The sequence below is a fragment of the Heteronotia binoei genome, chromosome 2, assembly GCF_032191835.1.
Source record: "Heteronotia binoei isolate CCM8104 ecotype False Entrance Well chromosome 2, APGP_CSIRO_Hbin_v1, whole genome shotgun sequence".
Lineage (NCBI taxonomy): Eukaryota > Metazoa > Chordata > Lepidosauria > Squamata > Gekkonidae > Heteronotia > Heteronotia binoei.
Genome location: NC_083224.1, coordinates 51964536 through 51981371, shown reverse-complemented (window position 1 = coordinate 51981371; position 16836 = coordinate 51964536). Strand labels below are relative to the sequence as shown.

Sequence of the window (16836 nt, the reverse complement as noted above, 5' to 3'; positions counted from 1 at the left end):
TGGGACAGAGACAGTGCTGGTCGCCTTAGGGGATGATCTTCAGCGACATCTGGACCAAGGCGAGTCGGCAGTGCTGATGTTGCTGGACCTGTCGGCGGCGTTCAACATGGTCGACCATCAGTTGCTGGTTCACTGCCTCGCTGACGCAGAGATTCAGGGGTTGGCCTTGCAATGGCTCTTCTCTTTCCTCCTTCGTCGGGGACAAAGGGTGGCAATCGGGGGACAATTGTCCCCGAGACATCCGCTTAATTGTGGGGTGCCTCAGGGGGTGGTGCTCTCCCTGATGTTGTTTAATATCTATATGTGCTCCCTTGCCCAGATTGTCCGGAGATTTGGACTGGGTTGCCATCAGTATGCTAATGACACCCATCTCTATTTGCTGATGGATGGGCAGCCTGCCTCTGCCCCAGAAAACCTAGTCCTGGCACTGTAAGCCATGGCAGGGTGACTCAGGCTGAGTCGTCTGAAGCGGAATTCAATGAAGACAGAGGCCCTTTGTCTGAGTTGTGGTGGTCTGGGAAGGGAAATCCCACTACCAGCTTGCGATGGGGCACCATTTATATTGGTGCCCAAAGTCAGAAGCTTGGGGGTGCTACTGGAGCCCACAATGGCTATGGAGGCCCAGATAGCAGCCACTGCGAAATCCGCCTTTTTCCACCTTAGGCGGGCATGACAGTTCGTCCCCTTCCTGGAGCACAGCGACTTAGCAACTGTGATTCATGCAATGGTCACCTCAAGACTAGACTATTGCAATGCCCTCTACATGGGGCTGCAGCTAGTGCAGAATGCAGCAGCCAGGCTGTTACTGGGTATCTCTATACGGGAACACATACAGTCAGGTCTGCGGAAACTGCACTGGCTGCCAATAGTATTCCGGATTCGCTACAAGGTTCTGCTTATTACCTTTAAAGCCCTATATGGCCGAGGACCTGTCTACCTTAGGAACCGTCTCTCCCCACATGTTCCCCAGAGGGTACTTTGATCCGGATCGCAGAATTTACTGGCTGAGGGAGGCGAGATTGAAGGCTACCAGAGAAAGAGCCTTCTCAATTGCAGCCCCCCACTGGTGGAAACAACTCCCAGAAGAGGTAAGGGCCTTGCAGGACTTTGCCCAGTTCTGCAAGGCCTGCAAAACAACTCTATTTCGATTGGCCTTCAGCCCAACTAGTATGTAGATGCCCAGCATCGCTGAACGTACTGTACCAACTTTAGCACCAAAAATTGTTTTAATTTTTAAACTGTTTTAAACTTTTAATTGATAGTGGATTACTAATTTAATTGTTTGCTTATTATTTTACTATCTGATGTTAAATTGTTGTTAGCCGCCCTCAGCCTGCTTCGGCGGGGAGGGCGGGATATAAGTACGAAGAATAAATAAATAAATATTTTTTTGTAATTCATATTTTGAAATACAGCAATATTATAACCCTTTTCACAATACCATTACATTTGCAGGAATTATATCTATAACAGACTCCAGTGTTCTTTTATATATGAAACAATTCCTAATAATTAATTTAGGCCAAAATCTGTAATTAAACATCATGACCTCCCCATATGTTGGATGTACTAATCTCAACCTGGTTTCAATCAATATATCTAAAATTTGAATAGCTAATTTGCTTAATTTCCTGAATGAAGTTAAAATCAATTGATTCAAGATGTAAATCCACTTAAAGGTTTATGCAAGCTTAACAAAAGAAACTTCAGATTGCTTATTATGAAGTAGCTCACTGGCCTATTTCACAGGAAGAAACTTGGAAACTATGGTTTAAATTAAGTTAAAATGGTTTAAATATGTGTATAACCACCCTTTCCTCAAAAGAATTAGCAATTTTAAATACTAAAAAGAATGCCTGGTAAATGAAACTACTCTAGTATAGTCACCTTGGTACCAGAATGGTACTGCATGGTTCATGTTTGTGTTTTTAAGCTATGTTTGAAGGCTTCACTTGGATGAATTATTGTATTAAAAACTATTACTGATGATTTGAGAATAGGATGCCAGCTTCCCTGTAGGACCTGGAGATCCCCTGGAACTACAGCTCATCTCCAAACTACAGAGATCCGTTTCCCTGGAGAAAATTGATTCTTTGGAAGGTGGACTCTATGGCACTATATCCCACTGAGGTCCCTGTCCTCCCGTAGTTGCATCCCCAAGTCTACAGCCTGGATCTAGCAACCTTGCTCCCCTAACATGGCAACCCCATTGTAACATGTTGAACTTTTGATCAAATACCATTTGCAAGTTTTCAAACATCAAACCTTGCAAATCCATTTATCAGAGACAGAAGTGGATTCTATATATGTCAGCTTTTGAATTACCCAAAATAATAATAAAAAGGTTTTCACTGTTGCTTTACCTGCATCTGTGTTAGTGATGTCTTAGAAAACTGACATTATGTCCTCCATCTCTTTGCAAGCTTTGTGCAATCCTTATCTGGTTATCCTTCTCTTTCTCCAAGCAGCTCAGAGTGGATTACATGGTTCTCTGTTCCATATTTGCCCTCTGAATGTATCTGAAGTGTGCATGTACACAAAAGTTTATACCTTGAATAAAACTGTTGATCTTAAAGGTGTGACTGGACTCAAACTTTGTTCTACTGCTTCAGACAAACACGGCTGCTCACCTGAATAAATTAAAGTGTCGAACATTTTGATCATTTAACAGTGTAATACAAATAATAATTACAATGGATACATCCTAACAATTGGATTACAGATAGTTTCAATGTATTTATTTCCAGAGTTTCATTATATAGTCCTCCATGCAACTATCTGGCCAGCCAATAGTTGCTTGCTGTCTCATTCCAGCACTTTAAAAGGAATCATTTATTTCAAACTATCAACAAGTGTCTCAGCATGATTTTCTCAAAACCAGTGTCAACAAACAATTCACATTACCACCTCTTTGCAATGTGAGTTGTTAATTTAAAGCAAATGTAACAAACAGAACTATTTCACTCCTAATCTCTAAACTCCCTTCACTTTTCTTGTTCTTTGTTCATGGGCATTTGGCTACAGTGATGATTCCCATCCTGTATTAAATGCAGAACTGTGTCAAAAGCAGTATTTATTTAAAACCAAGAGAAAATGAGAGGAAAACTAGAATACTGAAACACTAAAATGAATTAAAAGTACTGAAATATTCTGATTGAAATGTTTAACCCCCTTAATTTAATTTATGCATGTTTCATTTGAAAGCATATTTATTTGGGATTAAGCCCTATCTAATTCAGGGGGATTTTGTTTGGAAATAATATGGTCAGGCTGCATGCCTGATTCTAAGCCAATTTTTCACTCCCAATTTAAGTTTTGTGTGGAGGGGGGATGATTTTATTATTCTTTTTTCAGCCCTGCTGAATTAGACATCTCAAGAAACATTACAACGTCTCAGGAACAATATATACCATAATGCCAAACATGATTTTTACATTTCTGAAACAAATTTTTACATAAACTGTTATTTTACATGTGAAGTATGTAGCTGCCTAGAATATTGGCAGCAACAAGAAAGAAAACATTGTGAATGATATAAATACAACAGCCATGTAAAATCTTTTAACACCAACTGAAATATCACAAAATAGTGTGCAAGCATTTGAATTCTCCAGAACTCTTATAAGGCTGAATGTTAAAAGAGAGGGGTAGCGAGATCTTTCAGTCCATGATCCTACAGATGGTTTCTTTTAGAGTGCCCTGTGTAAGGATGTTTTGCTGACTTCACAAGCCACAAAGTAGTTGCATCTGAGGCATGTTCAAAATAAGCAAGAAAATGAAAGCCACCCAACTGAAAACATAGCAACAAATAGCTGACCAGTGACGGATTCACTTTTGGCACCAATCTCTGGAGAATTCAGAAGTTACTCCTTCTGAAAGCTAACTTGATGATCACATTTGTGTCAGGTAGCAATACAGGGCCATGTACAGATAGGCTCTGGTTTCTAAATACTAAGATGATAGGGTTGCCAAATACCTGGAGACTTTGGGAGTGCATCCAGGGGAGGGTGGAGTTTGGGGAGGAGAGGGCCTCAGCATGGAATAATGCCACAGAGTCCACCCTTCAAAGCAGCCATTTTCTCCAGGGGAGCTGATCTCTGCCAGCTGGAGATCAGTCACCAAAGCAGATCTCCAGGTCCCACCTGGAGACTGGCAACCCTATTAGATGAATCCATACATATGCATAAAATATTACTTGGTAAATTAATTATTTGCCCTCACTTTTTCAAAGGAAATCATCAAGAATTTAAACAAGAGTCAGTAATTTAGGGAAAAAAGGGGTGGGGGATCAAACCCCCAAAGACCACACAAAAATTGAACTTGCTCATTGCCTTCCAGAAGGCACAGAAAATACAGTCAATTGTGTATTAGTTCAAACAACTGCTGTCTCTGGCTGCTGTATTTTTAAAAAATCAAATACCCCTCAATGTGGCAGGCCATTTTTATTTGTGGCGACAATGATCCAGCTGGCAGATAACTCTACTTCAGTGATCCCCAACATGCAGCCCCAAAGGCTCAACCAGGCTGGGGACTTTTTCTCTCGGTTATGACCAGGCTGAGAGTCATTAATGTGACAGACACTAAAAAGGTTCACCCAGGTAGGGATCTCTAGAGGAAATCATCACTTTGGAGGGTGAACTCTATGGCATCATATCCCAATGAGTTCCTTTCCCATCCTCAAACTCCACCTTCCCGAGGCACCGTCTCCAAATCTCCAGGAATTTTGTAAATTAGCATTGGCAACCTAGAGATCAGTTCCTCATATTTTAAAGGTCTAAGCCTCAAATTCACATTACTGCAATTAACTTAAGAACTACTTTATCAGCAACATCTATGATGCCTTCATTTTTCAGCTAATTTCATTACAAATCATAGTGTTTTTTCTATTCTACACTTAGATCAAGAAAATGACAGGATCCATGCAATGGCTTAGATGAAATTTCATTCACCATTTCCATTCTCTTACCTCTTGCCCTTCCATGTTCATCCCAGAGTCACTGATTAACAGGTTACTCTGCTATCTCTATCACCTAATATCCCCTTAACCCCAGGAGATCAGAAAGCAAACAGGGAACATGGAGGGAATGGTTATCTACCAGTTTGATGGTAGACACAAAACAAATGAGCAAAGCAAACACAAGGTGAAGGGGGGAGCCTAATCAATATACCATAGCTCTGTGATTAAGGCTTCCAGGAACTCAAGAGTTTTAATCCCCCCCCCCCCAACTTCTTCTAAACCAGCAAGACTTCTCAGGAAAGGTTGCCAAATGCCCTTTCCCTTTTATAAAGGCATAATGTTTAGGAATGGGAAGTTGAAGCTTTTCATGGCATGTAGGCAGGGCTGTTGTTGTAGAAAAAGCCCAGCAGGAACTATTTGCAAATTAGGCCATACCCCCTGACACTAAGCCAGCCAGAACTGTGTTCCTGTGCGTTCCTGCTAAAAAAAAGCCCTGCATGTAGGTTAATAACATCACCTGGTAAATAACACCCCATTAAGCCTCTGTTAAAGGGATGGGACATTTTATCTCATAGGCAGTTGGCATCCCTCTGGATGTCAGATATGTTCATAAACATGAAATTGCCACATCAAATCAGACCACCAAAATAGTCTAACCCAGAGGGTTTTTTGTAGAAAAAGCTCAGCAGGATCTCATTTGCATATTAGGCCATACTCCTGACATCACCATTGTTCTACATAGGGTTTTTTTTGTAGGAAAAGCCCAGCATGAACTCATTTGCATAGTAGGCCAAACCCCTGACACCAAGCCAGCCGGAACTACATTCCTGTGTGTTCCTGCTCAAAAAAAAGCTCTGGTCTAACCCAATAGGCAGCAGTAGAACAAGGCAGCCGTTATCCAGGGTTTCAGGAAAAAGCATTTTCTAATACCTGCTGCCTAAAATCCTTTTATAGAAGATGGCGGGGATTGAATCCAGGACTCTCAACATGGTGCTTCCCACTAGCTGCTACTCTTTTTTATGAACTGCTAGCCTGCCTGTCAAATAGCAGCTACAAATTAAAGAGCAGAATTAAAAAAACCCAGAATTAAGTGCCATTTAATACTTTTCATTATTGTCAACCAAACTTATACAGCAGTGTATTTCTTCCTTGAGGCTTGTTTAGTGGCATCCTGTAGAACTTAAGGTTTCGTTTCAATGGGCACAGGGTATGGCTGGCTAGTATTAGGCTATGTCCTTGGAATACTAGGAACAAGAAAAAAAAACTGGAAGTAATCCAGACAGCTGAAAATATAATTAGCAGTAGTTGATCAAAAGTCTAAAAGAATGCATGATTTTTTTTGAAAGGCAACACAAAGATGTAGTAGTCATTTCATCAACAATATAAGAGACTGATTCAGGTGTGTAGCTGTGTACATCTGAAGCTGCAGAACAAAGTTTGAGTTCAGTGGCACCTTTAAGACCAACCAGATTCAAGGTATAAGCTTTCATGTGCAAGCACAGTTCTTCAAATATAGGAGATTACTTCTGATGAATACACTGAAGTCAGCAGTACATGTAAGCAATACTCCCTCTAAATCAGAGGTGTCGAACTCATTTGTTAGGAGGACCGGATCTGACATAAATGAGACCTTGTTGGGGCGGGCCATGTTGGGGCAGGCCATGTGTATACCTATTTAAGATTAGGTAGCAGAGATATAAACTTTATAAAGGACAGGGACAAAATTAAAGGTTTTTTTTAAACTTAAAACATGCTTAAAACATTAGCACTCATTGGTCTTAAAGGTGCTTTCTTTGTATCTCTCCTGTGAAATCCAGGGAACTGGGCAAGGGAAGCTCTGGCTCTTTCCTTCCTTCCCCAGGGGATCAGGAGGGGAGAGCTTCAGCCAATAGAAGAAAGAGAGGCTTGGCTCAGAAGCTCTGCTGTGTGACTGAGAGAGCCTGGCAAAGCAAGCTATCTCTCCCCCCTCTTCCTCCCCAAGGGAGGAACCTCAGCCAATGGAGAAAAATAGAGATTTTGCTCTGTAGCTTCTGTGAGATTGAGCAAAGCAAGCTGTTATGCAGAAGGAAGCAAGAGAGAGGGAGAAAAGCAGATGACAGCCAGTTGCTTGGGGGCCTGATAGGAGCCCTCTGAGGGCCTGATTTGATCCCCGGGCTGTATGTTTGACACCCCTGCTCTAAATTGTGGAGTCTTGTGAGCAAAAATTCTACTTCATGAGTTACCAGCATTAAAGTTGTGAGCTACTACATACATTAGTTTGCACTGGGGCCATTTTTCCTGAGCTAAGACAAAAATATGTGAGCTGAAGGAAAGGCTGAGGGTCTTAGGAATGTTCAGTCTGGAGAAGAGGAGATTGAGGAGGGACATGATTGCTCTCTTTAAATATTTGAAAGGTTGTCATTTAGAGGAGGGCTGTTCCACTTGGCAGCTGAGGGTAGGACCTGAAGCAATGGGCTCAAATTACAAGCAGAAGGGCACTGGCTGGATATTAGGGAAAAAACTTTTACAGTTAGAATAGTTCAGAGGTGGAACCAGCTGCCTAGGAAGGTGGTGTGCACCCCTTCCTTGGCAATCTTCAAAACTGCAAAAGCCACAAAGAATAAACATCAGATGTTTGAGAGCTACAAGACAGGGAAGGTGGAAAGAAAGCAAAGAGATGGGGGAGCAGGAGGAAGGTGATAGAAGTTGAAAGAAAGCAACTTTAAATGCATTCTCCAAGCTGCTGGTTGGCTTGGCAAAATGATAAATGCCTTTTCCAAGCTGGCCAATAGGGCAGTGAGGGCTTCGAGAGCTGAATAATATCTGTGAAAGAACCACAGTTTGGCCACCCCTGCTATAGAGTATAATGGAGAATTGATCTGTTTGTATCAGGGGCTCTGGGGAGGGGGGCTGTTTTTGAGTTAGAGGCACCAAATATGCGTCATAGCATCCAATGCCTCTCCTCAAATACCCTCCAAGTTTCAAAAGGATTGAATTCTATGAGCCCCCCAAAAAGGTGCCCCTATCCTTCATTATTTCCAGTGGAGGGAAGGCATTTAAAAGGTGTGCGGTCCCTTTAAATGCGATGGCCAGAACTCCCTTTGGAGTTCAGCTGTGCTTGTCACAGCCTTGTTCCTGGCTCCACCCCAATGTCTCCTTGCTCCACCCCAAAGTCCCCAGATATTTCTTGAACTGAACTTGGCAACCCTACTGTGCTACAACACAGCTACAACATGACTATACTGAAACAAGATTTGAGATCAGGATTTACCTGAGCTACATGTTCCCCGTGTGACCTATAGCCCATACTTTATTAATTTAGGACTACACATTGAGGCCTTGTGTCTTAGCATGATCTCTACTATCTTGAATGCTGGTATATTCAGGTGGGTAGCCATGTTGGTCTTAAAGGTGTCACTGGACTAGAATTGTGTTATCTTGAATGCTGTAACATTATATTTTCCCTAGTTCAATCTTTTGTATTTTTTTTGGGGGGGGGTCATTAACAGAAGACTAAATACAGGAAAAGAAGCCTCTGCTCAATGTGGATTACCCTCCAAGAAAGTAGAGTACTAAGAACACAGCAACCCATCCTGAATATTTTGAAGTTGGATCAACAGTTGGTAGGCAATACCAAAAGGAAGACAAGGATAGAAGAAACTGAAATGAAGACAAGGATACAAGAAACTGAAACGATAAATCTTTGTGATGAGAGAAGAATGGAAGAAGCAACAGCAACAAATGCTCTGGAAGGTAGGGTTGTCGTCTCTGGGTTGGGAAATTTCTAGAGATCTGGGAGTGGAGCTTATGCAGGTAGGGATGCCAGGTTCCTCCCCCCACCCCCACCCAGCTGCTAGCAAGGAGTAGGTGGGGGTAGGGTTGCTGGTTCCAAGGAGATCTCAAAATCTCAAGGAGATTTGGGGGTGGAGCCTGGGGAGGGCAGGGACCTCCATGAGCTACAATGCCATAGAGTCCACCCACCATCCAAAGCATCCATTTTCTCTAGGAGAACTGATCTTTATAGTCTGGAGATGAGCTGTAATTCCAGGGGATCTCCAGGTCTTACCTTGAGGCTGGCATCCATTTGTCAAATGCTGAGTTTGGAGAGAGGAAGCTCAGCAGGGATGTGATGACATGGAGTCCACCCTCCAAAGCTGCCATTTTCTCCAGGGAATTGATCTCTGTAGTGTGACTGGAAATCAGATCTCCAGCCATTACCTGGAGATTGGCAATCCTACTAAGAAGGACATGCAGAGAATGGCTATAGCATGCACATTCTGAGGTATCAAATGATGTCTCTGGGTTTATTAACACATCATGTTGTACAACAAAGACACTACGTGGTAGGTTTTGTTAACACGTGGTAGGTAGCCTTAGCCAAACTGTTTATAGAAAGCAAATTACAGTTATATTTCACAGGTTTTTCTACTTCCCCTCTAAATGCCATTCCCCCCCCCTAGTTTTCAGGGGAAATCCAAAGAGAATTGTCTATTTCACACCATGGACAAATTAAGATTACCTTCACTTCTGGTTTGGCTGTTTTTGCAGGCTGAAATCTTATAGAAGTGAATCTTGCCAGCATGAAGGTGAGCTGGGAAAGCTAAATTGATTGAACCGCTGGTGTGTCATGCAATTGTTTTAAGGCTCTCAGGAAAGGCCGCCCTGAGCCCGCCTTGGTGGGGTAGGGCGGGATATAAATCAAATAAATAAATAAAAGGAAGGCAGCACTCCTGCAGGCAATTCTGTATGAGCTGGTTTTCCTCTGCAAAGTACAGCTTGATTAGATTTCTGAACCACAGGCCAATTGTTTTCTTATGTTTCCAGAGTCTGTTAGTTAGCATTTGAATGAGGTTGGTTAAGCTTTGTTTTACAATTAGCTCAACAACACAGAAGTGAACAAGGTGTGGGAGGTACTGTGATGTTGCTTGGGGCTATTCTCTGCAAGGCTGGGCTGATGAGGCAGCAACATTAATATCAGCAACATCCTTGAAACTACAGATACAGAGTCTGCAAATATAACTCCTATAGAATCTTTATCTGGAAAAAAGGACATTCTCATGATACTAGGGGTTCTTTATAAAACTTGTTTCCAGAAATGCTGTTGTATTTAGTTTGTGGTTTCAAGAAAATATATTTTATGGTTAGGAAACTGGGTACTTGATGCCTTAACACTTTTATTTGGGTACTTTTGTGACATGTTTGGACATGTGTTTTGAAATGTATAACTTAATGTGTACATACAAAGAGACAAAAATCACTATTGGAAAGGATTTAGTACAGGATAGGGCTGCCAGCTCTTAGAAAATTTTTGGAGGCTTGGGGGTGCTGCCTGAAGGAGAGAAGAGCTTTGCAAGGAAGCTGTATGGGGTTGTGATATCTCATTAACTCCTTCCCTTTTTGTGAGATAACTACATCTGACTGGCATTTAAATTTACACTTCCTGTCCTATCTCATATCCCCCCTCCCATCCTCTTCTACCTTATAGTGCTTGTAGGCGTGTCTATGTCTCCTGCATCTTATAACAGCCCTTTGATCCAAATATTTATGCTGGTATAATTGGCTGCTATCTTGTTCCACTCAAGCTAAAAAACCTCTTCAGCTTTTTAAATTCCAACAAAAACACAGCAGACTTTGTCACCAAACTGCTATTTTGTTCTCACCCACAACCACTTCAGATTTGGTGATGAACTGTTCCTTCAGATCAATGCTACAGCCATGGGGCACCCAAATGACCCCACAATATGGTAACATCTTTATGGCTGACTTGTAGCAATGCTTCCTAGATTCCCACTCACTCATACCTGTGCTACATGATGACATTTTTATTGTCTGGACACATGGTCAAGAAGCCCTGGATGCATTCCACCAGGCAATCAATGACTTTCACCCTACTATCAACCTGACAATGAACCAATCTATGCAAGAAATACATTTTCTGGATACCACTGTAAAAATACACAACAGATGCATAGACACCACCTTATTCTGGAAACCTATTGACTGACAAACATACCTAAGAACATAAGAGAAGCCATGTTAGATCAGGCCAATGGCCCATCCAGTCCAACACTCTGTGTCACACAGCGGCAATATATATATATATATATACACACATACACACACACAAACATACACACACACACACACACACACTGTGGCTAATAGCCACTGATGGACCTCTGCTCCATATTTTTATCTAAACCCCTCCTGAAGGTGGCCATGCTTGTGGCCGCCACCACCTCCTGTGGCAGTGAATTCCACATGTTAATCACCCTTTGGGTGAAGAAGTACTTCCTTTTATCCGTTTTAACCTGTCTGCTCAGCAATTTCATCGAATGCCCATGAGTTCTTGTATTGTGAGAAAGGGAGAAAAGTACTTCTTTCTCTACTTTCTCCATCTCATGCATTATCTTGTAAACCTCTATCATGTCACCCCACAGTAGACGTTTCTCCAAGCTAAAGAGTCCCAAGCGTTTCAACCTTTCTTCATAGGGAAAGTGTTCCAGCCCTTTAATCATTCTAGTTGCCCTTTTCTGGACTTTCTCCAATGCTATAATATCCTTTTTGAGGTGTGGCGACCATAACTGCACACAGTACTCCAAATGAGACCGCACCATCAATTTATACAGGGGCATTATGATACTGGCTGATTTGTTTTCAATTCCCTTCCTAATAATTCCCAGCATGGCATTGGCCTTTTTTATTGCAAACGCACACTGTCTTGACATTTCAGTGAGTTATCTACCATGACCCCATGGTCAGTCTCTGCCAGTTCACATGCTTCCATACCTGCATGCTTCCAGCTACTATATTAAACATACCAAACAATCCATTGTTTACAGCCAGGCTCTATGCTATAGCCGCATTTGTTCCAATCCTACTGACAGAGATTCTCACCTGAGGGATCTACAACAAACCTTTTTGGAACTAAAGTACCCACCTGATGAAGTCAGGGAACAGATTAAGAAAGTCAGAATGACACCCAGGGAAAACCTGTTACAAGACAGCCCCCCAAAAGACAATAACAGAGCATCAAGAGTGGTCACACACAACTCTCAACTAAAACAGTTCAGTGCATAATCAATTACTTACAAGCTCTATTGGACAGTGGCAGATCTCTTTCAAAAGTACTGTGTGGGGGCAAACCTTTTCTTGCAGACAGACAGCCCCCCAATCTCAAACAACTCCTTACCCACAACAATACAACATCTCATTTGAGCATGGACACTGGTAACAGAACTTGCAATAAACCCAAATGCCAACTTTGCTGTCACATATACCCAAACAACACAATCACTGGACCTAAACCACTAACTATAGCATCTCAGGCTCATTCACTTGTTCATCTTCCAACATTATATATGCCATTAAATGCCAACAATGCCCTTCCGTTCTCTACCTAAGGCAAACTAGACAAACCCTGCACCAAAGGATAAATGGACACAAATCTGACATCAAAAATTTCAAAATGAGAAACCTGTGGGAGAATACTTCGGCCTTCCAGAACATTAAATGGGTGACCTCAAAGTAGCTGTTTTACTGCAAAGGAACTTCAAAAACAGAATGGAGAGAGAAATTGCTGAATTACAAATTATTATGAAACTTGGAACAAACACCTTCTCGGGACTGAACAGGGATGTTGGTTTCTTATCTCATTATATGTGTTAGACCCATTCTCACCAAGTAGGGTTATACATCCAAATATTCCAATGTCTTTTAGAAGAGTGTATCAGAATAATTTCTTTTTTTGTATTGACAACCTTAAATAAGGGATATTGGCTCTTTATCTCATTAAATATGCTAAACCCATCTTGTTTTTTTACTGTAATGATGTTTATATTGTATGCTACATGTTAAAAAAGTAAATTAGGTGGACAGGAACACCTCTGAGAAAAACATGTTCTCAGTTTAACCCAGGCTTGAGGAGCAATAGAGCAATTAACAGACTCTGAATTTATTGCCTTTATCACAAGGCAATTCCACCATACTCTCACCATACTCTCACCATCATTCTCCAATTCTGACATGTTTACTGCCTTTGTTGTTGTGCCATGCAAATGCTAGCCAGACGAAACTTTGTGTTTTTTCAGTCTGTTCATTTCAGCATTTTGCTATTGGATTCTAACTTTGTACTATGCATACTTAACACTGCCCACCAGCTATATGTAGCACTGCTCACTGTACCTAATTTCATTGTCTGATGAAGTGTACATGCACATGAAAGCTTACATTCTGAACAAAACTTTGTTGGTCTCAAAGGTGCTACTGGACTTCAGTTTTGTTCTATTGCTTCAGCCGAACATGGATGCCCACGTGGTTTTCCCTCAGTGTTTAGGAGAAAAATCCACTGGGAAGGATACCAAACAACAGCAACAGCATACATTTTGCAGTCCCCATTTGGCCACTGGCTTTTAGGGTCTTGACAGGCAACATTATCTGCCCACTTGGTCTATATATTATTCTATAGGAAAAATAGAAGTTTTAGCGCAGGAGTGGGGAACCTTTTTTCTGCCAAGGGCCATATGGATATTTATAACATCATTCGCGGGCCATAAAAATTATCAACTTAAAAAACAGTGCCCTGCCAAGGGAGAATAATTCAGGTCAGCAAAATTAATGCAAATAATTGTTTTTCTATTTGAAGTCATGTGGGGAGAGCCTAATCTGGCGCACACCCCCCTACCCTAGGCAAATGCATAGGACCAGAGCTTTTTTGTAGAAAAAATCCAGCATGAACTCCGTAGCATATTAGACCACATCCCCTAATATTAGCATATTAGGTCACATACTCATTAGCATATTAGGCCACACCATCTGAGATAATCATGTGCAAACTGAACTGTGACAGTAACTTTTCCAGGCCCTGCAGCAATTCTGGCTGGCCAGCCAGGCCCCAGGGAGGTTGCTGCACAGTACATCTGGGCCCTGTGATTTTTGCTTGGCCCTGGGGAGGCTGCTGCACAGCGCAGCTGGGCCCCACAATCCTCGCTGGCCAGCCAGGCCCCAGGGAGGCTGCCACATGGCTTGGCCCAGCAATCCCTGAGGGCCACACCAAGTGACCTCGAGGGCTGTATACGGCCCTTGGGACAGAGGTTCCCCCCCCCCCCCCGTCTTAGAGCATGCATGCTGCAGCCATTCTAGGACTTCCATTGTATATCACAGAGTCTCCCTTCTGAATCTGCCATATTCTCCAAGGTAACTGAGGTCTGCAGATCAGTTGTAATTCTGGGAGAACTCCTTAAATTTGGTAACCCTATTAATCCAGTATGCTCGATGGAATGGCCTTATCAACTTCGGGTAATATATAAGGTTGCCAAGTCCAATTCAAGAAATATCTGGGGACTTTGGGGGTGGAGCCAGGAGCAAGGATGCGACGAGCATAATTGAACTCCAAAGGGAGTTCTGGCCATCACATATAAAAGGGACTGCACACCTTTTAAATGCCTTCCTTCCATTGGAAATAAGGAAGGATAGGGACACATTCTTTTGGGGCTCATAGAATTGGACCCCCTGGTCCAATCTTTTTGAAACTTGGGAGGTATTTTGGGGAGAGGCACTGGATGCTATGCTGCAATTTTGGTGCCTCTATCGCAAAATACAGCCCCTTCAGAGCCCCAGATACCCGCAGATCAATTCTTTATTATTCCTTATGGGAATAAGTCTCCATAGGGAATAACAAAGTTCCCAGCAGACATTTCCCTCCCCTCCCCCCGCTTTCTGATGACCCTGAAGCGGGGGGAGGGCCTCCAATTCGGGGGATCCCCTGCCCCCACCTGGGGATTGGCAACCCTAGTAATCTACCAACTCTGGCCTTCCTCAAGAAGTGGTGTCTGGCCGCAGTGATCTGTGCTTCATTTGCATCCAGGTTAAATTACGGTAATGCATTTTACATGGTCTATACTTGAAATCACTCTGGCAATCAGGCTGCCGTTATAGGATGAATACAGGAATCCTGTCATCCCACATGAATGCACATTGTAAGCTGCCTTGTACTGAACCAGACTATTGCTCCATCAAGCTTAGTATTGTCCACTCAGACAGGCAGTATCTTTCCAGGGCCTTTCACATCATCTACTTGTCTGAACTTTTATCTGGAGAGAGGCTGGGACCCTCTTAATGCCAAACAGATACTCTATCACAGCCCCTCCCCTCCCTGTGTTAAAAGATCTGCATTGGAGACCTCTGTTTCAAGGCAAAATTCAACTGGCTGGTTCTTACCTTTAAGGCCCTAAAATGACTTGGGGCTGGGCCCAGTGAAAAACTGCCTCCACTCATATTATACAGCCAGGCAGGTAAGATTCTTTCCAGTGCCTACTCTCAGTGCTCCAGCCTGCAGAGATGAAGAAAACAGCAACCCAAGAGTAAGCTTGTTAGGTTCTGGCAGCTTGTTTTTGGAATTGCCTACTCATTGAGGCATGCCTGAAGCCTATTTTACAGTCCTTAGGTGCCAAGCCAAAACATTTATGTTTATCCAGGCTTTTAAATGAAGGATTCCACCTTTTAAGGCTGGTTTTTTTTTTTTATCTTTTTGTACTGTGAGGGTTGTATTATGGATATCATTTCAGGCTGCTGATCTTGTTGTTTTGTGCTTTTTAAATATTGCCTTGTCAAAATGATTTTAGTGTGTAGGATTCCCACTCCCCCACCACACACACACCTTGTGAGCCTGGCTTGGGATCTCTAGAGAGGTGGCATATAAATCTTCTAAATGAGTAATGTTCTGTCTCACTGTTAACTCAAAAGTAAATCCTTCTGGTTTAATGGAACTTTTTTTTTTAAAAAAAGGTAAAGGTAGTCCCCTGTGCAAGCACCAGCCAATTTTGACTCTGGGGTGACGTTGCTTTCACAACGTTTTCACGGCAGACTTTTTACGGGGTGGTTTTGCCATTGCCTTCCCCAGTCATCTACACTTTCCCCCCCAGCAATCTGGGTACTCATTTTACTGATCTCGGAAGGATGGAAGGCTGAGTCAACCTGGAGCTGGCTACTTGAACCAACTTCTGCTGGGATCAAACTCAGGTCGTGAACAGAGGGCTCTGACTGCAGTACTGCAGCTTTACCACTCTGCATCACAGGAATTTACTTCCATATAACTGTGCAGATAGGATTGCATCTGAACACAGGGAGTTGCTTTGTACTGAATCAGACCCTTAGCCTATGAAGAAGTATGCTGTGACTAGCGATGAATTTCAAGGTCTCAATTATGCATAATTCATAGTCCTTCTGCCACAGATGTGCTTACCTGGAAATGGCATCCTCTGAAGTTGGGGATGTTTTGAATACAAAGCATGTTCTATTAGTAGACTGTCTACGCCCCTCCCCACAATTCTGGAAGAAGAAACTAAAAAAGTAGACTTGATCATATGAACTCCTCTCTCCAAAAACATGTTAGCCTTTCATGTGCCACAGAACCTCTTGTTATCGGAAATCTATTCTGTCCTTTACCATTTTTGTAATAAATTATTTTGCATGGAAATTACAAGCAAGAACTGAAAAGAACATTGTAGTTTATACCTACATGCAGTGTATTATTAAAGAATTAAGCATTTGGCATTACATTGTTAGAACACATTCAGGAAAACAGCTGAACTGTATGGAATAGTTGCATTTTCTGCTGGCTCTCTGCCCTTTTACCCCTCAGCCTTGGAGCCTCTTAAGCCCTCTGGCCTCACTCCTGAGTGGATCCTCATCTGGCCCCCACCATTTCCCACATTTGGGCCTTCCTGGAATTGACAACCCTCCCCCATTCATTATGCATTTGACTGATCAGATCAGTATTGCCCCTCCCTCTCCTAGTCTTGGACTTGCCTCAAAATATGGTGAAAAGCCTAGTATGCTTATGGTTGCAGAATCATATATCCGTTTCTTTTTCATTGGAGATAAAACTGCTTTTAAAGATT

At 42.4% G+C, this 16836-nt stretch overlaps 1 protein-coding gene across 2 annotated transcripts in view; it reads left to right on the top strand.

The window, feature by feature from the left end:
• TGIF2 (TGFB induced factor homeobox 2) overlaps positions 1-16836 on the top strand; it is a 93889-nt gene that overhangs the window by 48565 nt on the left and 28488 nt on the right. Inside the window, exons 1-2 of one of the 2 annotated variants that reach the window (XM_060230966.1) lie at positions 8133-8322; positions 8446-8689. The exons of the other annotated variant lie outside the window; for it this stretch is intronic. Coding sequence (XP_060086949.1) covers positions 8479-8689 — 211 coding nt within the window. The 5' untranslated portion in view covers positions 8133-8322; positions 8446-8478. Of the gene's footprint in view, positions 1-8132; positions 8323-8445; positions 8690-16836 lie in introns of those variants that run through there. 2 annotated transcript variants of the gene reach the window in all.